The sequence below is a fragment of the Fopius arisanus genome, unplaced genomic scaffold (assembly GCF_000806365.1).
Source record: "Fopius arisanus strain USDA-PBARC FA_bdor unplaced genomic scaffold, ASM80636v1 scaffold00053, whole genome shotgun sequence".
In the NCBI taxonomy this organism is placed as follows: Eukaryota; Metazoa; Arthropoda; class Insecta; order Hymenoptera; family Braconidae; genus Fopius; species Fopius arisanus.
In genome coordinates this window covers 887,792-913,380 of record NW_011887792.1, presented here as the reverse complement: position 1 = coordinate 913,380, position 25,589 = coordinate 887,792, and the positions used below count along the sequence as shown (strand labels likewise).

Genomic DNA, 25,589 nt, shown 5'->3' with positions numbered 1-25,589 from the left:
AAAATCTAGGGGGTCTCTTTGAACGTAATTTACACGTTCATTCCTCAATTTCCCACCCCTGAGACCTAATTACCGGCCCGGCAAAAATAATGATCTGTCGATTGACCCTATCATTATATTTTTTGAGGGCCTACAGGGGCTGGCATTTAGTTACCCGTAAAACGCGTTTTTTCTAGAGAATTCCCTAGGGACATGTCGGGCAAAAATCCCTCCACCCGGGCCTTAATTTAGGGGCCAAAACGATGAATGGAAAAGGAGATGAAAAGATGCCTCAACTGGCTAACGAGCAGATACCCCAGCGTTGCGTGTGGCGCCCTCCCTCTTATGGGGTCGGCTACTACGATACCGCTGGGGTTACTCAAACCCCAAGAACTGAGCCTCTACTTTGGTGAATCCTCTTTGGTCGCTCTGGTCTCCAGGAATGTGTAATTGATGTGGCCCCTCCTCCTCTCATCTATAACATCAGTTCACCACCCCAACTCCAGTACATGTCCTCGTAGATAGCCAAACATCAATCATCACTAACAAAAGTAAAAACAAGACGAAAAACTCGCCAGTTGATAAACCAATAACAGCAACGTTTGTTGCTATCTGAATAAATAGATGTATATTGAAAAATACAATAAGTGAATTTGCGAAGACAAAGTGGTAATAAAAGTGACGAAGAAGAAAGAGGTAGAGAGGGGTTAGGGGGGCTGCGTTTGCGCCTCGAGTGTTAAATCACCGATAATGTCAATACGTCGAGTCGCAGCTCAACAATTTGATGAATCAATTGAAAAAAAATAGTCATTAAGTTCCGTTATCACCGCGAGTTGAGTTATAGATAATTGAAAGGGAATGGGGATTGACAAGTGCACTAGTGGATGAGTGGAATTAGCGTGAATAATACATGTTTAAAAGTCCCTCTGTGACAGTCCAACAATAACACAAAGTGCAATTCGATGAAAATAGATGATTGTTTTTTACACAGTTGAGTTTTGAGGGGAAGAAAAAGGGGAAAGGGTAGATAGGGTTATACTTTTGAAACTTGGAATTTACTGATATTTCCAGTAGGCTATAAAAAGTGTCTTCTCCCTTGATAAAATGCCTTCATTCATTGCTATTAAGAGAAGAGAAATGATGATTTATTGAATTGACGACGAATGTTGAATATCCCTGTGTTGTCGTTGTATTATGAAAAGAACGAGTAAACAGCGACCGGGTGTGGGTACGATATCATCAGTGTGCCTGTCCGAGGCCAAATCGGACAGAGGCTCTCCCTGTCCTGAACCCCACCTGTCACCCTACTACATGAAAGAGCAGGACATCCCCGAGTATTTAGAGGGTTGTGGTCTGACGACCTGTTCATCAGCGTCAAACGATATGCCGGAGTCAGTGGTGGAGGTTCTCGCCAAGGATTCCCACAAGGAGAAAAAATTATCATCAGCATCAATCGGCCCATCGGGTGATACAAAAAAAACTGTAACTGTTAAACATCCTGAATCGAACAAGCCAAAACCCACAGCGAAAAAGTCCAAGCCCATTCAGGCTGATTTGGATGTCGCCAAAGAGTTCATCAGATGTCGAGACGAATGCGTCACACGACTCGACCTCAGCAAATCAAGCATTACCAATTTGCCAAGTTCTGTTCGCGATCTCACTAATTTACAGGAGTTCTACCTTTATGGCAATAAATTGGCAACTCTACCTGTTGAGATTGGCTATCTAACTAATCTCAAGACACTAGCACTCAGTGAAAATTCGTTAACGAGCCTTCCAGACTCCTTGGAAAATTTGAGATCACTCAAAGTCCTTGATTTGAGGCACAATAAATTGAATGAGATACCCGATGTTGTCTACAAGCTGACATCCCTCACGACGCTCTTTCTACGGTTTAACCGAGTGAGGTACGTATGCGAAAATATTCGCAATCTTACAAACCTCACGATGTTGAGCTTGAGAGAGAATAAGATAAAGTCCCTACCCGCGGGAATCGGTAGACTCATCAATTTGATAACTTTCGATGTTTCTCACAATCACTTGGAGCATCTACCCGAGGAGATTGGCAATTGCGTCCAACTATCAACATTAGATCTCCAACACAATGAGTTGTTAGACATCCCCGAGACAATTGGCAATCTCGTTTCAGTGACGAGACTCGGCCTGAGGTATAATAGATTATCTAGTATTCCCAAGTCCTTGGCCAACTGCAAATTGATGGATGAATTCAGTGTAGAGGGTAATCAGGTATCGCAATTGCCTGATGGCCTTCTCTCATCTCTCTCAGACTTGACGACCATCACTCTGTCGAGAAATTGCTTTTCGGCTTATCCCTCAGGTGGCCCCTCACAATTCACCAATGTTGATTCGTTAAATATGGAGCACAATCAGATTGACAAAATTCCCTATGGAATATTCTCCAGAGCTAAGAACCTCACGAAATTAAATATGAAGGAGAATCAACTGACTGCTCTTCCTCTGGACATCGGCACCTGGCTCAACATGGTCGAGCTCAACCTGGGTACCAATCAGCTCATCAAGATCCCTGATGATATTCAGTATCTGCAGAACCTCGAGATTCTCATACTCTCCAATAATCTTCTCAAGCGAATACCCGCCAGCATTGGTAGTCTGAGAAAACTCAGGGTTTTGGATCTTGAGGAGAATAAAATCGAGTCATTGCCCAATGAAATCGGCTTCCTGAGGGATCTCCAGAAATTGATTCTCCAATCGAATCAGGTCACCTCACTGCCACGCGCTATTGGACATCTTTTGAATCTGACGCATTTAAGTGTTGGTGAGAATAATCTCAATTATCTTCCAGAGGAGATTGGCACATTGGAAAATCTTGACTCACTCTATGTAAACGATAACGCCAATCTCCATAATTTACCGTTTGAGCTCGCGCTCTGTACGAATTTAAGCATTATGGGCATTGAAAATTGTCCCCTGTCGAAAATACCTGCTGAGATTGTTGCTGGAGGCCCGTCCTTTGTTATTCAATTCCTCAAGATGCAGGGACCGTACAGGTCTATGTAATAAAGGGAGGACTTCGAGGAGAATGGGGCACGCGGCTGCAGGTGGATTGTCATGAGGTGTTGTAGAGTGATTAGAGAGTTCTGGGGGACATTTTGCAAGAGAAGAACCAGGGACAAGGACTGCGTGTCGGTTATAGATCTGTGAGCTGGGAGCTGTGATTCTTCCTCGAAGCCTTTATCAGCGATTTTTTTTTTTTCAACTCTTTTTTTTTTCTCCACTTCCCCCTCAATAAGGTGAAAGAGAGATTGGGTGGCATTGGTAACGAGAGGATGGCAAATAATTCGCCAATTGAAATCCAATTTTTTTTTCTTTCTAGTAATGATCAGGAGTATATCCAGATTATATGCATAAATTCTCAAAAATTTTTACAGTACACTCGATCTCAGGATTAAGGAGCCAGGATGTTTTTCATTTTAAAATCAGTGGTTATTTCGAAAAAAAAATAATACACTTGATTTTGCTGAAGGATAAATTGAAGAATTCCTGGCTTTCGATGAAAAAATATAATCAACTTTTATTCAAGGACTGTGGTTTTAAATAATAAAATCCTTTCTCATGGTACCGAGTACGTGTTTCAATGTGAGAAATAATTTTCAATGAATAAAATTCATCGAGCCATTCGCACCGTCCTGCGTCAAATGCAGTTAACTATAAATATATAAACTTCACTTATCTTTCATCAGTTTGAAGAGATTCAATTAAGCTATCAATCATCAAGAATTTTTCAATCTTCGTGGATACTTTCTCTTTATTTTTAGTTTTTCCTTCGCACCTCCGGAGTCTATTCTCAACTCAACTGTACGACATTCTGCCAAAATATGAGAATTACTCATTACAGTATTTTTTGTATGTTCAAGTGGATCGCTCGGTTCTTGGGATAATCAACACAAATTAATGTCCCTTCACGAGAAAAATTCATTTACATTCTGGCGCACAATGGAGATTCAAGTGAATAATGTCAATGTTACGCCATATTAAGGATTAACGGAATGCATTAAGGCCCGGATGGACTGTCTGGAAAAGATAATTTACTCTAAAATTGGGACTTCTAATTACTCCGTCAATTAATCGTTTTTTCCGATAATTTTTAGCTAGCGGCCTAGTTGTTGACAACCGCTAGAACGCTAGCTAACAATTATTGAAAAAAAAACGATTAATTGCCAAAGTAATTAGGAATCCGAATTTCGGAGTAAATGATCTTTTCTAGATAATCCGCCCGAGCCTTAAATCTTGAACGAGAATTATTAAATAAAAATTTGGAAGATAAACGTGAAGAAGACTATCATACCCGTTAATCATTGAGCAATTCCTTGCGTGATTCAATGAGGAATAAAAAAAGAAAATACAATTGAAAGAACTAAATAACACTAGCCGTTACACTAGCTTCAAGACAAATATTTTGTTATACAATGATGCAAGCCATTTTCTATATGTACCTGCATTTTAAATAAATCGTTGATCACGCTGAAGTAAGAAAAAGCTGAAGAAGAAAATCGTAATAAAAATTGTTGACTAAAAACGAGCCTTACCTTCTAAAGTTACAAAAAAAAATATTGAAAAGATAAAGAAACTTAAAATTGAGGAAAAAATATATTATACATATACAGAGAAAGAGATATTATGGGGGAGAATAAAGAAGTGTATCTAGATGTAGTGTTTTTCGTCCCCAATTCCGTGGCATTTCTCGTGGAGATAATTAATGATTTTTCTCCTAAATTAATCAATCCTTTTTTTTGTAGTTTACTGAGTCAGAAAACGCACAAGTTTTCTCCAATTATAACATTTTAGTTATTTCTTTAGCCCACATGGTGGGAGTTAAACAGTAATTGATTCAATAATTCAGTAATTAAGTTGCAATTATGAGATTTTTGTCTTTTGTTCCTCGGATTTTATCACATTTTTTTATAAATTGAGATGATTGCGTCAATGAATTTCTTAATACCAAAATTTGTGATTGGAGTGAGGTGAAAATTGGAGGAATTGGATTTACGTGTACAGGTACTATTACCTGGAATTATTTTTCGTTATCAATGGATATTACAATTGTTCTCTTACATCTTCATATGGTACCATAAGTTACGTGTTATTAATGATACCATCAACAGAATAATGAACAATAAATGTGCTCCATTAAAATTCGGGCAGAGAAAATCCATTGAGTTGTGCCATTTACATTCGGTTGTTATTTGTCATATTAATTCAACAAAAAAAATCTTAAATGAATGAATATTACAATGATGTTGAAAAATGATCGTGAATGATCATATGGTAAAAGCCATGTTTCTTAAATTTTAATCCTGTTGAGTAGCTCCAACCGGCGACACAAGAGTGTCTGTATAATTTTAATGAAATGTAATGTTAATGTAATTCAGTGTATATTGAAAAAAAAAAGAAATCAATATAGATAAGAGATGAGTATTACTGTATAAATATTTCTAAATATACAAAAATGTAATGAGCATACGAGACCTTTTGAATTTATTTATGAATTAATTTTTTCGTAATTGGCGCATATTTTACTCTTTGTTTTTAACGAGAATGTTGAATTTTTGGTTTCCAATCTAGTCCTTGAATTCTTGGGGGTTCTCAGAATGGATTTTAACGTCTGTTCTTTCACTATTGAATAATTTTCCACCGATTCTGCCTTTTCGGAATCCTTTCTTCCATTTTCCTGGAAAGTAACTTGCTTTCGATTTTTTGAGAATGACTCCTTCTCAATCTCATATTCTTGACCATCAGTTTGATTATTATTATTATTATTATTATTATTAGTTTGACATTCTCGAAGTGGCAATTTTATCTTCTTCATGTGTTTAATGTTATCTTGAAGATCCTCGATTTCTTTCTCGAGAAGATTAATTTGATACTGCAAAAATCGATTTTTTTCTGACTGGTCCTCCGTTGGCTTTGAGGACTCAGTTGAAGAACTATCGAGATAATTGTTGATAAGACCACAAAAATCGTGATCTGAGGAGAATTGGGAGATTGAGGTGCAGAATACATCGATTGAGGTCCAGATTTGCTGGTGACAGGTTGCCTGTTGCAATAAATAATCACAAAATAGAATGAGATAACTATCACCTATAATACAAAGAGATGAATTACCAATTTCTCCTTCTCCCGTAGGTAATCTTGTTTTCGTCCCTCCAATCTCTTCTCAATCGTTTGTGACACCTCTCTTATCAAATCCAGTTCCACTAATTTTTTAGCATAATCACCCAATAATTCATCGAACGATTGCTTTTCACTTTTCTGACGATCTGATATCGCCGCGTCTTTGAGAGAGGACATTTTCCATTTAAACTTTTCGAAATTAAAAAAATTATTCGAATTGTTGCCTTTGACTAGTGCAGTTCAAAAACATCCCTCTGGAGGCGCCATTTAAATTATTCTATCTCACGAAGTAGTAGCAACATAACCTCGTGCTTGAAAAAAATACCCAGTCAATTGAAGACTTAAAAATAATTACGGGATAAACAAATCATCATGACGTTATTAAAGGTAAATGCCAATTAATTCAAATCATGTAATTAATTATGACAATTTTGTAATGATACTGATTATTCTCTGTCTGTTTCAATGTTTCAGTCATTTTCCTTCCTGAGGCACGCATTATTTACAAAACATCAAATAAATTCAGTGCAAATTGCACATAGATTTTTATCAACAATTGCTGAACCTGCGCAACAACCTGTAAGTCATGAACTATAATAACAGAATCGGTTGATAATTTTATTAATTGTTGTTTCGTTTTAATTAGCCCCGGTTGGATAAATTATACAAAAAAATAGAAATTGAAGTACGAGGGAATGATCCTGCAGTTCTCACTAGTTATGGAATATTTTCAACGGAGGCTGCTAAACATTTGGGAATAACTGTGGGCAGGAAGTGAGTAAAAACGAGTCATTCTGATCGAATTCGTATGAATTTGCTATTAATTTTTATTCGATTTCAGTTCGGCACCGAAGAAACACCAGTTCGAACGCTGGACAGTTCTCAAATCTGCTTTCGTTCACAAAAAACATCGAGTTCAGTACGAAATGAGGACTTATTATCGATACCTAGACTTCTTCAGATTAACTGAATCCACTGCAGATACATTTCTCGAATATATACAACGAAATCTACCCGAGGGTGTTGCCATGAAAGTGACGAAGGTGAGAATCAACAAAGCTCGGTTAAACATCCATTAAATCATTGAATTAATCTTTTATTTTCATTTGCAGGTGGAAATCCAAAGGCTGCCAGAGGCGGTTAGCAAACCTAGTTAATTTTACAACAACAAACAAAAATAATCAGAAATATGATAATTAATAGATATTTTGTAAGAATTAAAAGGATATTCTTCGCGAACGAGGTGATACTGAATGGTTTAATCTTTTGGTTTAATAATTATTATCTCGGAATCTCGCTGACGTTTCTGCTGACGTGCACTGACGGCTTGGATCTCAGGGAACAATCCTTTTCTCATGAAAGGTAGAGGAGCGTGATTTTTGCCAGCCCTCCGAATACTGATTGTTTTCAGTGGAGTTTCTTCGATCCTTCTCTTTTTTCCTCGTCCATTGAGACTCATTATTTCCTTCAAAGATGAAAAAGCATCTTTAACTCTTTTGGATTGCGCCACGTTGTTTGTGGAGATCATTTTATCATCTGCTCCTGCTTTTCGGTGAGTCCTGAGTAATTCTGCCGTTGAAGTACAGCTTCGCAGAATGTAATCATATCCTAGAATATTTTTGCAATATCAAATTTTTCATTAACCGTAATTTTTCCAATTTTTCACGTGTTGTCTATATTAATATCTTACCTGCGAGGGGTGAACGGTTGCTCTGACAATCCACAGAGTAAACAATCACCAAAACAAATCCTAGATGAATGACTTTCATAGTAAACCCTCGACTGTTCTCTCGCCACATGCAAATTTTCGATAAATTCAGAATGAAAAAAAAAAACTGTAAACTAGTGCTGAAAATTTGATAAAGTGAGGAGGCAAGTTTTCTACTTCTCCAGTCGAAGAATCGACAATCACTGAATGACTGGAATGTTTCGGCCCCTCTCGAAGGACTCGCCGATGCTCAACAGCGCTCGTAATTCGTCGATCGTTTGTAATTTTCTGTTTCCAGTGCAGTAAACCGGCAAACGGACAAATCAAAATGAAATACATGATAAAATAAAATAAACGAGGGCAACTGGACTTCTACTCAGGAAATAAGAATGTTAAGATGAAATTTGTCGTCTTATGACTTAACATTCTCGATAGTGCAGCTGAAAAAATGTCAAGGCTGGGATGATGCATGGAATCGAGAGAAATAAATAATAAAACTAGTAATAGTTGTTGCTACGAGGACTATCCGCGTAAAAGTCTAATGATAAATCATAACGGAGTTGCAAAGATCTCGGATACATGGACACCTTGGGAACCGGTTTCACAGATTAGCGGTCAAATAAAATTATCCCTTCCTTTGAATCCTCTCGAGAGTCACTCATGCCCAAAGGGAGATGGTTATTTCGCCTGCAGATATTTTCTTTTTCTTTCACCTCATCACTTCTTTCACTTTATCCCATTGAGTATTTCAATATGAGAAAATCAAATGAGTTCTGCATTCTTTGTGCCTTCACATTTTCTTTATAAAAAATTTAAAAAACTAAACAGCAGATATTTTGACATATTGAATTTCAAGTGCTGCAGTTTGCTTGGTAGACAGATGCCACGTCGGTAGCCACTGGTCCTTGGTCTGCCAAAAACGGAGCATAGCCTGTACAAAAGAAGCAGAAAGCCCTGAGTTCTTCGTCTGCATTAATACTTGTGCTACTTAGATTGAATTTCAACCGACCTTCGCCTCGACGTTCCTCCAAGGTTTTTCGTAATTGCCGCTTCTTGTGTTATCGGGAAATACCTGGATGCCTCCTACGCCTAAGCCCAGGACTAGATGCAACTAAAAGGAAATCATTTTTTCAATCAAATCCACCACCTCTGACAATTCGGTAATATAAATAACAAATATTCCTTACGTCTTTAGATAAAGAATCCGATTGGTTATTCAAGCGAGGCACTTCACCTACTCTTTCGTTGTCAACTTCGAAAATCAGTCCTTGTTCGCTCCAAATTGTCGTGTAAACGTGGAACTTATCGCTCCAAAATTCGAAATCCTTCAGTTTAGTTATTTTTGTGGACGTTGTATTATTCGGAATGACTTCTTCAACCTGAAATTCTAGTAATCTAGAGCTCAAATCTCCGCCTGAGCCGTTCTTCATGTAAAAATTGTCATTGCCTCTAGCCATTCCTAAAGTTACTCTGATATTGGTACCCTCTAACCGAATCTCCGGGAAAAGCCAGTCTCCTTTCGGAAATTTCGCTTTGATTTCAATTTTTCCGTATCGAAAATTGAATGTACTTTTTGTTGTTAAACGCGCGGAAATTATTGGGGGAAGAATATTGTATGATACTGCGGTGCGAAAGCATTCTTGGGGGAGTCCATCACAACTGAAACAAATAATAATTAAAATCAATTAGAATAACAATAAAAAAAGGAGATTATTGGATTATTACACAAGGTTGTACATTGAAAATATGTGTAATATTACTTGGCTAATTGAAGACTCCCAAAGTACACGACATTTTCCCCAAACTCGTCCTCCAATATTGTCGGTATAATTTTCAGCGCGCCATTATCAATTTTTATATTTTTTTCTAATTTATGATAGACGCAAAATTGATAATCCTGCAATAAAAAAATGATTAAATCGGATAAAAGTAATTGTAATTAATATTTAGGATATGACGAGACTCACGGGTTGTTGAGGAATTTTTATTTCTCTCTCCCAAACAGACGAGTTCAATAAGATGAAATTATTTTGCCTTGCCCAATCGTCATCGCGGGAATTCCCAGAGACTTTTTGTTCGAAATCTTCCTCAAAGATGATATCACCCTTGCATGCCGCTTGTTTTCCATTGAATACAGTTACACTTTTATCACATCTCTTTCTACGGATCACTTCATCTGCATGATTATATATTAATTCGTAAGAACATGCGTCATCATTTGTCATTCCATTCCTATCTCTTCGACTTGATGCCATCAATGTTTAGAAATTATGATTAAAGAATAATAAATTACCTGAGTTGTTAATAAATCCTCCGAGACTTTCACAAACTGTGAGAATTATTAATGAAAACTGAAATAATTTAATTAACATGATAATCAGTCAGTGAATGCAGTATAACTGAAGGTATTACTAGAGTAATTGCAACTAGTTCTGTCCAGTGTAGACGATCAACTAATTGGTCGTATCCATCCATGGGAATTTTCGAACGTCGGGGATTTCCCGCCGTTTCTACGAAACCGCGCATGCGCATTGGGTCATCTCGAGTTCAGCTCGAAAACACTGCGAGGATTATTATTTACAAGTTGTTTGATCGATGAAAAATAAATTGTCAAGGAAATAGGTCAATATGTTGTCGAGTGTATCTAGAGCAGGGAATTTTAAAAGATTGTCTCCAATTTTTCTAACGAGTAATTTAATAGAATGTACAGGAAGTCAGGGTGTGAATTCACAGAAATTAATCAGAGGTTACTCTAGTTTTTATCGGAGTAATAATTGTTTAGTCGCTTGGATTAATAGAAATATCAGCAATTTTTATCACAGATCTGTAATTACTGAAAGTTCGTTCCAAGTAACTCCCACCAAAATCGTCGAATCGTAAGTTATCATCGAACTTGTAATTTTCCACGTGAAATAGTTGATATCTATTGCCGAAGAAATTTGTGTTTTTTAAAGGGAATTAAATAGCGTGGAGTTTGAAAAAATATCGGACGACACATTGGACTCATTAGCAGAGTATTTCGACGGAATTGTTGAACGTGCCGAGCATCTTCCTGAAGCAGATGTCAGCTATGGAGTAAGTCGATTAAAAAAAGTATATAAAAAATAGTTAACAATGAAACTAATGTATTTTGAATTTTTCATCAGGATGGAGTGCTAACGATAAAATTCGGCGATCACGTAGGTACATACGTTATAAACCGTCAGAGTCCGAATAAACAGATCTGGTTGTCCTCGCCAAAGTCAGGACCAAAGCGGTATGATTTCATAAATAACACCTGGATATACAAGCACGACGGAAATTCACTGCATCAGCTTCTTGACGATGAAATTTCACTAGTAGTTAATGAAAAAACTGAATTTGTCGATAATTGTGCTTACAGTAGAGAGAAGAAGAAATAAATGATTTTTCTAGACTACACATAGGCCCTTTCCACCCTCAACGTATCCAAAGGGCTAATTTATGATAATTAATTGTAGATAATTATGGATGAGATTATGGAAGATGGAAATCTGGTGGATAGAGTTAGGATTTTATTGCAGAGAGACATGCAATATTATCAGGTAAAGAAATATAGTTGGAAAAAATTCAAAGATAAATGCATTTTTATTTGATGATGAATGAAGGCGAAGCAAACAGTCCTTCGGGAGTCACTGTGTGGAAGGGTGAGTGGTGGAAAGCTGGATTTTCCACGTCATGCGTCATTTGCCGCGATAAAGATCGTTAAATGGTGGGAGGCAGAATTTTTGATTGCATTCAGGCATCCCTCTGGACTCTGCATATCCACGGAACCAATATCAACGAGTATTGAGGGAGAAGAGGTCATTAAAAAAACACCACCTTCCGAGTTTATCATGCTCGTCGTTGACACTTCTCAATTATTTATTGGTAAACACTCTGATATTTTTTCCATTTTTTTTTATAAGAGAAAAATAATATTTCCAGAGCATTTGCATGCATTAATCCAAGAGTCCCTTGATCACGCCGATCTCGCTGTGCTGACAGCCACCCTGGGTGCAGCTGCACTCGTGAGAAATTGCCTCTGGTGTTACAATCAACAATCCAAAGACAAAATTCCAAAGCAATCGAGCGAAAAACTCTATGAATTTTACAAATCGTACCAGGAAATGGCAGAGGCAGTTGCTGAACGTCTCCTTGATCTCCATTGTCGTTTAATATCTCTCTATATTCTCAATGAAGCTGATTCACTCAGTTGGCAGAGTGACAAATATTTTTTTGAGAAAGAGCGATCGTCCTTCATTATTCAAATGTGGTGGCTCTATATGCAGGGTAATTACCATGATTTTCATTCGCATACTCTGAATTATTTATTCACCTCAAAAAAAGACTCATGAGAGAGCATCTAATTGACATAAAACAAGGCATTAAAAATCCTCTTTGTACACTAGGAACAAAGGCAGATCTCTGGGACACGGTTTCGCCGAAAATGGCGCAGAGAATTTTCGCTGGAATGCTTAACGAGTCGCTTACAATTATTGTAGCTCGGTTTATTCACGTACGTACTTGACTGTGAATTTTATCGAAAAAACTCAAAAAACAAGAGAAATGCTGGTATCAATTATTTACTCGTCAGGGTCGACCAAGCCTGCAGAGATCTGAGCAATTCTGGGCAGACGCTTTCAACGTTTTGAGTTGCACTTCATACCTGGCCTTGTCAGCTTGTGATGACGGTGATGAACTCATCGCTATCCGTACTAACAAATTATCAATCGTAATGAGAGATATACACGCAAAATGTGGTGAACTTCTTGTTTGCCTCCTGTTACGTGGCACACCCCTCAAACTCCTCTATCAAGCACGTGAATCCCTTAATTCTTATATTTACAGCAATTAACAATGAATGACATTTATTATACGAAATAACGAAATTACGACAATACGTAGATCTGCAGAAATGGATTAGAGAATATGGCAATGCTGGACAAACGGTGTGGACCATCTCCTTGGCTCCTCATTGCAGCCCCAAAACTCTTCGGGAATTCCACCTTCAAAGACGGCATCACTCAATTATCTGAGGATCAATTGCTCATTTTACAAGTGCATGTTCTGAGATCTCAGCCCCAACCAAATTGGACTCAACTTCTCAAAGTAATCCATCACAAAAAAACAGTAGCCTATACATTAATAATCAAATTGTCTCATTCAATTAATTCAATCAAGGTGTTGTCAATGAGAAATTGTACAGTTGCGAGAATGCTACTGATAACGTTAATTCGCCAATGCAGCGATACGAGGGAGAAGGACAAGATTTTTCATGAGAAAAAAAGCTTGAAGGGCTCGTCAGAGTGTGAAGGATTTCTCTGCGCCGGTGACCACAAAAATATCTCGAATTTTCCCCCTCCAATGTGCCTATACAGTCTGATGTACGTGTCAGTTAACACTCCGATGAATCCAATGGATGTAATAATACCCGGCCTGAAGCAGGACGTCAATTGGTCCAATTACCTCGATCGACAACAGGTGATCCGATTATTTGGCAAACGATAGGTTTAATTGCGATTTAATGACGGAGTGACAATGGGGTTTCAGGTCTGGAATCAATCGAGACCACCTTGGCTCAATGCTCTGCTTCAGCCACTTCGACAAATAATGGATCCTGTCGTGGAGATTCTCCTCGAGGCGGTCAAGGTTTTTTATCAAATCCATTTAATCCCCTCCGGAATTTGTTCCACTCCCTTGATCACTCCAAATCACCGTTTTTTCATTTTTCTGGGAAATTTACTATGGGATTAACATAAAAAAATATCACATTTTTGCGGTTTTTTATTATTTAATCACTCACGAAGTTTCAAAATAATGCGAACGTTTTTCTCTATTTTTTATATTATCAAAAAGAATCACAAAACTCTAGAGGAAACGCAAGAAAATAATGGCATCGCCACAAAACTTCGTGAGCCATTAAATAATGACGAAACGTTAAAATTTTATAATTTTCCGCCTAAGTCCCATCAATAATTTGCCAAAAAGATTTTTTAACGCGGATTTCGATTATATACGAATGTGGAACATCTGTAATTGATAATAATTAGTCAAATTAATTTTCCTCCAGACTGGTGCGAGTATCTATCAAGCAATGTCCCTAGCTCTTGCGTGCATCACAGAACTCTTCGTTTGCGCACCGATGGGCATCCTGAGAGCTGCCAATATGATGAATCAGAGTATTCCAGCGCATTGTCACCCCATGGGTGGGTCTGTACTCGTACAAATATTCTGTGCTGCACTTTACTCCTCCCTCTTTGAAGTCTCCCTCCGAGCACCAGAGTCCTCCGATAAATCCGATATTCAGGACACACCCAGAAGTATCGCAGAGTCATTCTCATTTGATCCTTCTGATCGATGTGCTTCAGCAACTGCTTTAGCTGAAGCACTTTGCAGCATTGATGAGGATAATAAACATACTCATCAAATTCAATCGCTTCTGGGGCTTATTCATAAGTGGTATGCATTCATTTGGAATTTCACGAGAAAACAATCTTCTTTAATTTATTTATTTGTTGAAGGATTGAGAAACAAGACCCGAGTCCTCGATTGAAAAAACTCGATACTGTATTCTCGTGGAAAGAAACTTATGTCGATCAATTACTATTTACAGAGACTGGACGTCGATCTTTGAAGGTAGTCTTAATGCAAGATCTTTGAAATGGTTTAAATAAATAATTATTTCTTTAGGTGGTCCATGAATATCTCTTAAGAGCATCAGACTGGGTATTGAAGAACTTGAAGGATGGAAAAGAAGTATTTGATGATTTCACGGATTCGAGCGATGTCTTCATTCCTTCGAAACCTCTCACTTATATCATGTTCCATATCGATGATACACCATTCGATCAGGTCTACTATTAATTGTAAATTCCATCAATCCTTTATTTTCAATCTATCCTCCATCTTTCAGTTCTTGACGAATTTCAATGAAGCCAATTGGCATGCCATTTTGAAAATGCCACTGTCAGTGACACTTGAACGGGTTACGAGTCAAATTATCATCAGACCTGAACTGAAAAATCCGGAAAATTTATCACACGCGGACAAGGAAGTGGCTCTGGCTATCAAGAATCTCTGCATCAATGCTAAATCACAGAAAACGGTGGAGTAAATCCACCAATAATTCAACAATGTGAGTTATTAATGATTATTTAAACAAATTCTCCAATGCAACGAGTGTTGAATAATAAATTTTTTATTGCAGAAGTACAATGAATTTTGGCACATTTACTTGAAAATAAAGAAATAAATCAAAATGATTGATAATATTTCAGTAGATTTTTGACCGAACGGTCGGATTTTATAAAATAGAATTGACTACAGATATAATTGCGTAAATTTCTGTTGCATTAGCAGAAAAGTCATTGTATTTATTACAAATGGAACTCAGGAGTATCGACTATATCTCACAATGATACACAGATATATGTATTACAGAATGAATTTTCTCGTATTACGAGATACGAAAATGAATTTCGTTATTTTTATTTAAATTTTCGTGTGGTTTTTCGCTGAAAAAAGCGGGATATTTAATTTTCTTCCGTTCCTGAAGAGCTCGAGCCCAATCTCGACATCAATCCTTCCTGCAATACAAATTAATAATATTATAATTATTTGTGATAATTGATTTATTTGTTTACCGGTGGAATTGCTGGACCAGAGCGACCGAAACGAAGACGGAGCGAGGGTGAACGTTGGGATTTTCGAATCATGAGATGTTCGTACGGTATATCAAGACTAGAGCCTGCCATGTTCACTCCTGCAGGGTAACTGTTATCCATTGAATTATGACGCACCAGGAATCTGTAGAACTCGCGGAGATCCTCAAGATCGCGGTCTACGTTTTCGTCAGCTTCAACAATAATTAGCGATATACATATCAATTTAGTGCTGATCTCTTAATTTATTTACACATAGATTCTAAAACTCAATTGATTAATCACCTGACTGAGAAAAAAACATTCAAACATAATGTTGGATTGTAAACAACACAAGGAAGAAAAGACGAAAGCAGCTTTTTTTTTTCTCTGTGTGACCTGAGCTAATTACCTGTGTAATCCATATAGTTCTCTCTGCTGACAGCTACTCCGAAGACGAAGAAAAGAGCAATCGCTGTGACACCGTAGTACTTCATTATTACTTTACGTCCCGACAAGGAATTCTGAAGCGAGAAGAAAAAAAATTCACCTCTTGATTATCTACACGTTGAAGGTTGAGGACAGGAAAACTTTATTTTCCGGTCCACATGCTTTTCACTCCTATTTATACCCATCCTTCGTTCGCTCTTATGTGGGCTTTCACTTTTTGTTACATGAATCCTTTGAATTCGAGGGAATCGAATCACCGAAGAAGAAATATTTTGCAAGAGCCAGTTTCTATAAGTTGGATAAACCCATAGAAAAGCATTATCGCATACTCAATGGAAGGGAAAACAGGAATGCACGTGTTGCCAGTTGCATAAACTCATAGTTTTATTTCTACTACCTTGAATTACCAGGGGGTGGCTTGCTACTTTTTGTATGAATATTAATGGAATTGGGGGAAGCTTGATTACTGGCGAAACAGTGAGATATTTTTTCAATGCCGAGATCGTTTCTACGGTTGATGTCCATGGAATTATAAATTATCTGTCGACCAAGTTCGTGATGAGAAGCTCAGGTTCAGCGTCAAAACTTATCTGATTTTCAACAGTTGTTTTGGAATGTTCGTAGCATTGTACGTCCCTCCAACTTTTCTTTCACTAGTTCCAAGTAAAATTGCATTGTGAGTAAGATCATGATTAACTCTCTCTTTTTTTTAATTAGTCTTGTCGTTTATCAAGTAGAACGAACAGATATCGGTCAGACCTGTCCATTTGTTTTGTCGCGTATTTTTCTCTATTTTCTTCGGTTTGTCCATTAAAAAATGTTGTTAGAAAGCTGGAGTAGGATAAATGAGGTAACAGAGGGGAAACTAACAAACAAGTAATTAGGACTGTCAGCCCCCAGAGCACAATGCGTCCAGATCCATTTATTCATTTACACTCTTTCAATTTTTTTCTTTCTTCTAATTTGCGAAAGGATGGAGATGCAGAGGTGGATAGAGCAGAATTAAATAGAACAAGTGCATCAGCAGCGGTAATATGTCTCCATCCGAAGTCAGAAATTTTCCCTCGGGGTTTAACAAGAATTTTCATCTTTAAAGGGGAGACGAACGTGTGAGAAAGGTCACACTTGAAATTTAGGGGAAATTCGAAGAGGAAATTATCAGAGGAGAGGATTCCACCAGTAATTACCCGATTCTACAACGAAAATTCATTTGAAATAGAACATTTCCATTCTGCATAAAATTTCAATGAAATGCACATAACAATTGAAATTTACAGAACAAATAGAAAAATTTCTTGAAATGAAAAAAAAACCAGAGAAACTATTTCCATGTTATTATGGGCGATGGGAGAAGATTCCGCGACTAAAATGGATGCAACAAAGTTGTTGGATCTTCGTAATTACCATTTAAATCGTAGAGGGCTATGATATGGAAAAAAAATGCACACACATCTTCTGAATAATTCATCATTTTGCTCCTTTATGATCACAGGCAAGAATATTTTTGAATATCGAGAGAGTTTAATTGGAAATATCGTCGCGGTCTATTTAATTACGTTCTATTTACTATTCATTTGTCGCGTGGATTGAATGAATTCCGAGCAAACACAATTGTAATCTCGTTTCGGTGTACCAAGGCAATCGTTGATCACTAATTAAATATTTATACTCATTTTCATTTTCGTTTTAATCATTAAATTAAATAAATAACTGGCGTTGTTGATGGAATTGTGAACACCAATATTTAATATTCATCAATATTCAAATTAATTTTAATTTTAATTCAAGTATTGAAGAAAATAAATAAATAAATGGGAGTGTTAATGGATTTTTTGTTTGCAGACCCTCGACAATATCTTCTGAGAGGAAAAAACCGCCAATTGGCTCCTGATCATCAAAAAATCAATTAGTGGGATCCACCAAATGGTCAAAGTATCAATAAGTGGGAGGAAAAGTAATATCAAAGCAACTTATGGCTGCCGCACACAATTATCATTCCACCGGCTGTCTTTCTCAGAAATGATATTGCTCAGAAAATAAGTTTTTGATTGCGTGTCCATGGATTTCCCTGTGCAGTTTATCATATATTTGACACCTGTGGCGACCAATAATCCCTCCACATGAGCGGCTTGGATCAGTGAGCCCTCACAAATGTGGGAAAAAAAAAAAACAAGTTAGGGTGAGAAATTGGCCGGTCTGAGGATCGGATATTGAGCCCCATAAATGACTAAAAATACGTCTTGAAAGATTGATAAAATTATGAAGACGAAAACGTTTAATTCTTGACGAGATATTGCCGGCTTTAGGTTTTATCATCATTTAACGACAAATTTTTAAGTGCGGCGTGTTTTATAAATATTTATTTATTGTTCATATATATTGTTATATATTGTTTATATATTACTAGTTTTATAAATAAATATTTATTTAATTTTGAGAATTTTTGGATTAGTTTACCGGAAAGCAAGAAAATTTTTCTACAGTAATAAAACTTTTTGAAACATTGAATAATAATAAAATTTAAAAGGGGTAGATTTTTGCCGGTCAATTTCTAAATTCTTCCGTTTCTCAGAAATTTCCAATAAAAAAATGAAAAATAAGAAAATGTCGGTAATAATTCCTCAAAGAAAAATTTGATCCAAGAATATCCATTAACATCAAATGACTGGTTTTCCACCGAAAATGTGTGGCGAAACAAGTTTTCCGCTCATTTTCCATGCCGAGGTATTCTCCAAGGCCCATAAATAAAAACCCTAAAAGTTTCTTTATTCTTCTTCATGATTAAAAATTCATGCATCTGTTACACTTGACGACGGTACCAGACGAGGGGCATATTTACTTTATGTTCTCAGCAAAAAAAATCTCCCGACAGTGTAAAATTCACCGATATAATCTCGTCCCCAAGAGACGATCCCATAAACTCCCTTCTTCGCAACCCCCCAGAATCGAATTACGATTATTTTTCCCTATTAATGGAGGTGATTCGAAGATTGGTAGCAGTTTAATGGATCGTAACGCACCAATGGCTTTTTCACGAGCCATAACTTCATTATTGGTAAAATGTATCATATAGAATTGAAATACAAAAATCGCAAGGTGATCAAAAGACGATTGTCTTCTGATCACCAACCGATCAAGTGTTCAATCTAAACGAGAAAAGAGAACATGAAAAAATGAAGAGAATCAGACACTCAAACACCTGAATAAATATCGATAATCGACAATAAAATCGGCATAAATCACTCACCGAAGACGTCTAGGAGGCAATAAATCCGGATTCACGTGTAGAACTCAGGAAATTCTCGTTAATTTCTCCAAAGAAGTTTGCCCAGAGAAGTCTATTTTCCAGCAGCCGACAAATTCCTGATTATCTTTGGATCGAGATTTTTTCGATCGACTTTTTTTTTAAATTCGCGATAGTCTAAGTTATCACGCCGGTGATAATAGTAGCAAGTGTGGAGAAAGACGTTACGCTTTATATATATACGGTGGAACCCCCAATGAGGGGTGAGAGGGGGTTGAAGGCTCACAGGTGGCCGTTGACGTAGGAAGGGATGAAACACCAGCGCAAACTCAGACCTCTTTTTCACATATTACTCTCATTACAATCCCCTTTTTCAAAAAAATTACAACGGTACTCCATTTCATCTTTTTTTTCGACAATTTTTTTTCTCCCTTTCTTTTCAATATTTTATGTTAACGAGAAATGTACAGAGCGTGAGATGAGTAACCGCACACTAATTTCTTTTTCGTCCTCTAAGAGATTACGTTTCTTTTCTTTCTCTCTGTCTCTCTCTCTCAAAAATTCGTCAGTACTAATGTAAATTCGCTAATGGGAAATGGTACTTCTGACAGATCGGAGAAAGCGACAGGAGTAATCGATACATCTAGTTTCGAGTTCGATAGTTGCTAATGTGAAATTTTAACACGCAATAATAATGCGTAAAAAAATATCACAATAAAAATATTCAATTATAATTAAATTACATTGAATTGATTAATTAATAATGTAGCGAAATAAAATATAAAAAATAAGAACACAATTGAATAATTATAATGTTCTCTTTTGAGCATCTGCCATTTTGACTGTTCGATATTGTTAATAATAATATATTTCATCGGGGTATTTTTTATCATAATATTAATCGATACATCTCGTCTCGAGTTCGATAGTTGCTAATGTGAAATTTAATTACGCACTCTCAATAACACGCAATAATAATGCCCAAAAAAATATCACAATAAAAATATTCAATTATAGTTCAATTACATTGAATTGATTAATTAATAATGTAGCGAAATAAAATATAAAAAATAAGAACACATTTGAATAATTATAATGTTCTCTTTTGAGCATCTGCCATTTTGACTGTTCGATATTGTTAACAATAATATATTTCATCGGGGTATTTTTTATCATAATATTAAAAACTGTGATATCGTCACGTGATCCTTTAACGCGGTGATTTTATGTGTAGCAATGAAGAGCTTTAGTAATATCGAAAAAAGCTTTCGTATGTATAAGTCATTATCAATTAATTTTCATTTTTTAATTAACTGAGTATAAACATTGCCCTTTTTTATATACAATTGCCCCAGTTGCGTATCCTTTCATCAAACATCAGCGTGAAGAAATAAAGTTACGGCGATGCCGAGAATTTTTGAAGGGATTCAATTCATTTCTTTGAAATTCATTTATCAATACTTGGTATTATATTATTTCACATTTTATATTATGTCTAAGTCCTGCATATTATATAATTCAATTGCACAGTGGCGGGGAGTTTTATGCATATTCTATTCATAAGTATTTAATATTCTTTGTGTGTTCCCAATAATATAATTCATAATTATTTAATCACTATTCTATTAATAATATTATTAACAAAAAATGAACGACTCTCCGGTATGTAGTGAAAAAAAAAGAATCATGAAATTGTTTTTAAAGAAGTGATTGAATATTTAAAAAAAAGGTAATTACCCATCTAAAAAAGGAATTCTCCTTGCGGGTTAAAAATATTTTCTATAGTTTTCAGTATTTCCATTAGAGTTACAATCATTATGATCATTATCTTTATATCCTGATGAATAAATAAATGAAAAAATTTACACTTAAATATACATATAAAAAATAAAAATGAAATGTTAAAAAAAAACATTTAGGGGAACCCCTTCGGGCTAGAACGATTAAATGATGGGATTTATCTAGATCTGTAGAATTAAAAAGATTTCATCCCACTCGATCATTTTCCGTCGCTAAGCCAGATGAGTAGTGAGATGAATTCCATTAGCCCCTTGAGCCCAGCCAAGGGTTACGACCCCTACAAACCTGTGATTCTATAACACTAAATAATCCGAATCATTCAATCGAGACAATTATTTTAATGACAAAAGCAACTTCCGTAAGCTTTCTATTTCCTCTCTCCTTAATTAATTAATTTTCATTTCAATAATTTTGCTAATAAGCAAGGAGGGTGAATGAGAATTATCCCATTAAAATCTCCGGGGAATTTTCATTCTGGGAACAGGAACGGAGCGCTTGACTTATTTTTTTAATATTAATTAGTATCACCTGGTAGACGAAAATTTATCGGTGAAATACGTCGTAAATTATCCGAGCGTAAAGTAGAAATAAATAACCTCGGGATTCGAGGAAAAGAGTCATCATCATAAGGCAGGGCTTACAAAACTACTGGCGAAAATCAAGGCCATTGAAGTAATGACCAATTTTCTAGATCTATCTCCACAGAATACAGACGAAATTCTAATTCACCTCAGAAAACATATGTAACTAAAGGTTAAAGTTGTTCGTGAGCATAATGACCCATTTGTGGTGGATACGTGGGTGGTCAGCTCGTTGGAGGGTATTAAGTATTCCCAAAAGCTTTCAAATACCACATATATAATAAAAAAACAAAAACAACTTAATGGAACTATGTAAAATCACTCGTCATGCCAGGAAGATAAATAATCTCTTTGTTCTTCACACGTGTGACTCGTGGTTTTACCAATCGAAAAAGTTTTGTGAAGCGTATCTAATCAGTACTATCGACTGGTCATTTTGAATTGTTGAATCTGTCAAAGGGCATTCGATTTGAATACGCCATTTGAACTTCCCTAATGAGAAACTCAGACGATACTCTATCCAGCTCTGAAAATCATTCTTTTTTTTTTTCAAAAACAGAATTCCGAAATGGCTGATTAGTATTTGAAGATGTGATTTTCAGACAGCTGGGTGCAGTGAGCGTGAGAGATTGCGAGGTAATTGCCATTGATAGTGTAGATAACCGGTGGCAGTGTCACATATGCCGGGTTATTGAGATTACACGATGCATGACTATTTTCCGATGATAGATAATTTTTCAATTAAAATATTCAATGGAATGTCAACTGAGTCTTAATGAGAAGAACTTTAGAAAATAATTTCACTTGATATTTATGGTGAATCGATAAATAAAATAATGAGTGTAAAAAAATGATAAAATAACTCTTATGCATGAATTTCTGATTAGGTCTCTGTTGATGGTTATGACCAAGTGTCTTCAAAGTCATCAGACTTCTTGGATAATGCAGCAGGTGGTGCATAAACGAGCCGAATAGAGTGGGTAAAGCTGTGGTCACGACGCCACCCACTTACAACAATGACTGGGTCACCTGTGTCGATGTATTTCCACTGTCTCAAGTAATTCATAGCACGCTCCACTCTACAATCTAAGTCTTGATTCCAGTCGGGATCCGGTGAGCCTGGATAAATCCCAAATGAGCCGTTATAGAGAGTGACTGGACTGTTTTTCATAAATCTAATGGAATGGAGAGGGAAACAAAAATCACTGACATTTATAGTGGATAGGATGAACACCAAAGTACAGCCGCAGCCATCGTGCTGTAATGCCATATCTGGTGACGGCTGCAATTGGACAGGATGGCCGATAGATCGAGAGGAGCATCGCAGTTCGTCCGGTTGTCGTTGTCACTATTATCCCCGAGGCATTCAGTTTCATGGACATCTCAACAGCAGCGATTGCCATTCCGTGGGTTGGATCCAGTGGAATTGTCCTCTGGAATCAATTATAAATTTTCACAAACTAAAAACATTACTTCTTAAAAGCTAATAGCAAAGAGCAGCAGAGACACAAAAGCCCCAAGGACACTAATCATCCGTGTTCTGATATTTTTTTTAGAAAACTCTCAGATCGCACCGCTATTCCTTTCATCTCACAATCTCTCACCCCACAACCTAAGGGTTCAAACGACTAAGACCTCTACTCAACTTTATTTGCCGGAGTACCCACGTCAAAAACTCCTGATACCAGTAAAAAAAATGTAATTATCAATGCGAAATGGATGAAGAGGCGGAAAAAGGTACAGAAATAAGAAAATTATAGAAATACCTTGTAACTTGAATACTGAAGAATTTGTCTGTGCCATCTAGCAGCCTCGGCCTTACGTAAGACGAGTTCAATGTCCTCAAAGACTTTTATGGTATTTTTCAGATCAAATATAGGACTGGCAAGGAAAATAGTGTCTATTCCTTCTAATACCGCGTTTGTCACAGACTCGAGCTTCAATTTTGTTGAATTGTCGTCGGCCACGCGATACGTTACCAGTACAGCTTTCCCCACCTTAATTACCACAAAAATAAGAATTAATCATAAACTAAGAGATAAAATCGTACGATGTGGAGGCTCATATTGAGCTGATTTATGGAGCTGTTAGTTTATCTTTATTAGCAGAACCGATGAGTATCGTAGGTGATAGATTTCGTATTTACCTCATTGCACTTTGCTATCATCGATTTCTGGGTAGGAACTAGTTTTTCTACTGGTATTCCGATCTGGAGAGACTCTCGATCGATCAGGATGCCATCCGATGCCTTCAAAATCTCATCAAACTTCTCGAGTTCTTGGGGTGAAGAAATTTTCGCGAGAATACAAATTGGTCGGCTCCCTAAAACCAAACAAATAGTAAATAATCAATTAATGGCAGAATTTAGCCACTGGCTGTTAGGCTTGCCTAATTTACGGACACGAATCTTCATATCAGATACTGTCTTTGAATTTTCAACGTGTGAAATTATTAAAAAATCGATGTGAAGGTCCAGAGCGAGCTTTATGGCTTCTTCATATTTTTCGTCTAGTTCCTCCTTTGGGGATACGTGATGAACGCATTCTTTCTCTATAAATGATGGAAATAGAGTTCAGAAAGACGATAAAATCTTTGAAGATGTTCCTCACCCTTATATAACTAAAGTTCACGTTTTTAAATTCTTTTGGTAAATTATCGATGGGATTAATATTAAAAAATCTAATGGTTTTGCGTTTGGTCATTATTTAATGGTTCACGAAGTTTTGTGGTGGTGCGACAATATTCATGCATTTCCTCTACAGTTTTGTAATTTTAAAATTTAGAGTTGAAAGTTTGGAGAAAAGGCAGAAAAATGCTGGCACCACCTGAACCTTCGTGAGTCATTAAATAATGACAAACGACAAAACTATATGTCTTCACACCAATCCCACTGTAAATTTCCCAGAAAAATTAAAAGAAACGTTAATTCGGGTTAATTAAGGGTGTAAACACCCCTAAAATATCTATGAGAGATATGAAACCAATTTTATCAATCTCCACATAGCCAGATTTTCTGTCCAACATAATTGTGGGTAACTCAGGACAGCAGACACCAAAGTAACCGATTTCCTTCCCATCACCAATTCTTTCGGTATTCTCCTGTATGAAAATGTTCAATTGATGTCCCGCGGATAATCGCACTGTTCTCTCTAGAGTATTCATGTCCCTGATCTGGAGATCTGGTCCGGGAAGATCGAATGCAATAGCCGGAGGATTGAAGGCTAAACCAGGACGAGAGCTGAGACACTCAATTCCATTTCGAAGATTGTTTACCATTTTTTCCTGACATTTTAGGTCCTTGTAACAGACATTCAGGCATACTATATCCACATTCTTTGAAATCAAGTCCATGATCTCCGAGGTTTCCCTAATCTTCTCGCCTGAGCAATAATTTGATGATTCTTTCGGTCATCGAGTAGAAAAAAATTGAGAAACTATTTTTTTTTTGTTTACCAAGATTTATCATGATTCCAGTCAATCGAAGGGGCTTTGGACGATAATTAACATTCAATTTCATCTCGTTGTTAATTCCTGCGCCCTCGTACACTGCATCTTGAAATTCAATCATCTGCAATACATCATGAATCAAATGTTCAATTTTTTATTTCAATTTTACTTAACATGGAAAAATTCCATTAATGAAAATCAATAAAACTTGAAAACGTTTCATCCGTCTCATCTTTTTTACTCCCCTTAATGTATGTGTCACGTACGTCCTAGTGATTATGATTGATCGTTCATTACATTTTCTCGTTAAACTCAAATAAATTTAATTGAGTAAACGTGAGATATTTGTTTGACTCACCCTGGGCATTAGTGGGTGGAGATAAAAAGGGATTTCGTTGATATTATTAGATTCATTTGGGGGAAAAAAATTGTATTGAATTTAAACATTTTGGGTACAGCTGATCATTACCCGCTCTTGGAGATCCCCGTAGTTCCATCTACCAGAAGACATCTCGACTTTTCTCAGCTGGTCTACTATTTGCACATTTCCCCCAATTGCTGCCAGTAAAATCCAATCAGTTATCTTC

At 36.6% G+C, this 25,589-nt stretch overlaps 9 protein-coding genes across 11 annotated transcripts; 4 read left to right on the top strand and 5 right to left on the bottom strand.

Annotated features, from left to right (window-relative positions):
• Window positions 1-419: 419 nt before the first annotated feature.
• On the top strand, window positions 420-4,084 carry Sur-8 (leucine-rich repeat protein shoc-2). Its single transcript, XM_011307433.1, has one exon. It carries the CDS (start codon window positions 1,174-1,176, stop codon window positions 3,016-3,018), a length of 1,845 nt encoding a protein of 614 aa, XP_011305735.1. The 5' UTR covers window positions 420-1,173; the 3' UTR covers window positions 3,019-4,084.
• Window positions 4,085-5,059: 975 nt separating this feature from the next.
• Window positions 5,060-6,334, bottom strand: LOC105268133 (protein hook homolog). Its single transcript, XM_011307431.1, has 2 exons — window positions 6,124-6,334; window positions 5,060-6,055 (listed from the first exon to the last, which is right to left on the bottom strand). Exons 1-2 carry the CDS (start codon window positions 6,307-6,309, stop codon window positions 5,501-5,503), a joined length of 741 nt encoding a protein of 246 aa, XP_011305733.1. The 5' UTR covers window positions 6,310-6,334; the 3' UTR covers window positions 5,060-5,500.
• A 79-nt stretch (window positions 6,335-6,413) lies between these two features.
• On the top strand, window positions 6,414-7,371 carry mRpS10 (mitochondrial ribosomal protein S10). Its single transcript, XM_011307429.1, has 5 exons — window positions 6,414-6,519; window positions 6,607-6,711; window positions 6,779-6,906; window positions 6,974-7,175; window positions 7,245-7,371. Exons 1-5 carry the CDS (start codon window positions 6,505-6,507, stop codon window positions 7,287-7,289), a joined length of 495 nt encoding a protein of 164 aa, XP_011305731.1. The 5' UTR covers window positions 6,414-6,504; the 3' UTR covers window positions 7,290-7,371.
• LOC105268132 (uncharacterized) lies at window positions 7,368-8,246 on the bottom strand. The gene is made up of 2 exons (XM_011307430.1): window positions 7,823-8,246; window positions 7,368-7,740 (listed from the first exon to the last, which is right to left on the bottom strand). The coding sequence occupies exons 1-2, from the start codon at window positions 7,929-7,931 to the stop codon at window positions 7,391-7,393; spliced, it is 459 nt and encodes a 152-aa protein (XP_011305732.1). The 5' UTR covers window positions 7,932-8,246; the 3' UTR covers window positions 7,368-7,390.
• Window positions 8,247-8,378: 132 nt separating this feature from the next.
• Window positions 8,379-10,315, bottom strand: LOC105268130 (beta-1,3-glucan-binding protein-like). The gene is made up of 6 exons (XM_011307428.1): window positions 10,134-10,315; window positions 9,808-10,016; window positions 9,601-9,737; window positions 9,028-9,499; window positions 8,850-8,951; window positions 8,379-8,771 (listed from the first exon to the last, which is right to left on the bottom strand). Exons 1-6 carry the CDS (start codon window positions 10,210-10,212, stop codon window positions 8,661-8,663), a joined length of 1,110 nt encoding a protein of 369 aa, XP_011305730.1. The 5' UTR covers window positions 10,213-10,315; the 3' UTR covers window positions 8,379-8,660.
• Window positions 10,316-10,378: 63 nt separating this feature from the next.
• fh (frataxin) lies at window positions 10,379-11,260 on the top strand. Its single transcript, XM_011307423.1, has 3 exons — window positions 10,379-10,716; window positions 10,795-10,915; window positions 10,987-11,260. The coding sequence occupies exons 1-3, from the start codon at window positions 10,469-10,471 to the stop codon at window positions 11,239-11,241; spliced, it is 624 nt and encodes a 207-aa protein (XP_011305725.1). The 5' UTR covers window positions 10,379-10,468; the 3' UTR covers window positions 11,242-11,260.
• On the top strand, window positions 11,006-15,591 carry LOC105268128 (uncharacterized). Of its 2 annotated transcripts, none has more exons than XM_011307425.1 (14): window positions 11,006-11,096; window positions 11,320-11,403; window positions 11,467-11,728; window positions 11,786-12,130; window positions 12,250-12,356; window positions 12,435-12,656; window positions 12,746-12,949; window positions 13,022-13,321; window positions 13,391-13,489; window positions 13,911-14,299; window positions 14,362-14,476; window positions 14,531-14,692; window positions 14,754-14,975; window positions 15,504-15,591. In XM_011307425.1, exons 2-13 carry the CDS (start codon window positions 11,326-11,328, stop codon window positions 14,952-14,954), a joined length of 2,484 nt encoding a protein of 827 aa, XP_011305727.1. In that variant the 5' UTR covers window positions 11,006-11,096; window positions 11,320-11,325; the 3' UTR covers window positions 14,955-14,975; window positions 15,504-15,591. The 2 variants fall into 2 exon arrangements, with proteins under 2 accessions (XP_011305727.1, XP_011305728.1); XM_011307426.1 differs by lacking the exon at window positions 15,504-15,591 and adding an exon at window positions 15,048-15,138.
• Window positions 15,021-19,370, bottom strand: LOC105268129 (uncharacterized). The gene is made up of 4 exons (XM_011307427.1): window positions 19,178-19,370; window positions 15,893-16,004; window positions 15,484-15,695; window positions 15,021-15,426 (listed from the first exon to the last, which is right to left on the bottom strand). The coding sequence occupies exons 2-4, from the start codon at window positions 15,975-15,977 to the stop codon at window positions 15,373-15,375; spliced, it is 351 nt and encodes a 116-aa protein (XP_011305729.1). The 5' UTR covers window positions 15,978-16,004; window positions 19,178-19,370; the 3' UTR covers window positions 15,021-15,372.
• Window positions 19,371-22,441: 3,071 nt separating this feature from the next.
• On the bottom strand, window positions 22,442-25,535 carry LOC105268126 (pyruvate kinase PKM-like). Of its 2 annotated transcripts, none has more exons than XM_011307421.1 (8): window positions 25,472-25,535; window positions 25,009-25,123; window positions 24,537-24,935; window positions 23,944-24,105; window positions 23,702-23,877; window positions 23,322-23,552; window positions 22,766-22,988; window positions 22,442-22,674 (listed from the first exon to the last, which is right to left on the bottom strand). In XM_011307421.1, exons 1-8 carry the CDS (start codon window positions 25,511-25,513, stop codon window positions 22,457-22,459), a joined length of 1,566 nt encoding a protein of 521 aa, XP_011305723.1. In that variant the 5' UTR covers window positions 25,514-25,535; the 3' UTR covers window positions 22,442-22,456. The 2 variants fall into 2 exon arrangements, with proteins under 2 accessions (XP_011305723.1, XP_011305724.1); XM_011307422.1 differs by lacking the exon at window positions 25,472-25,535 and adding an exon at window positions 25,361-25,445.
• Window positions 25,536-25,589: the final 54 nt, after the last annotated feature.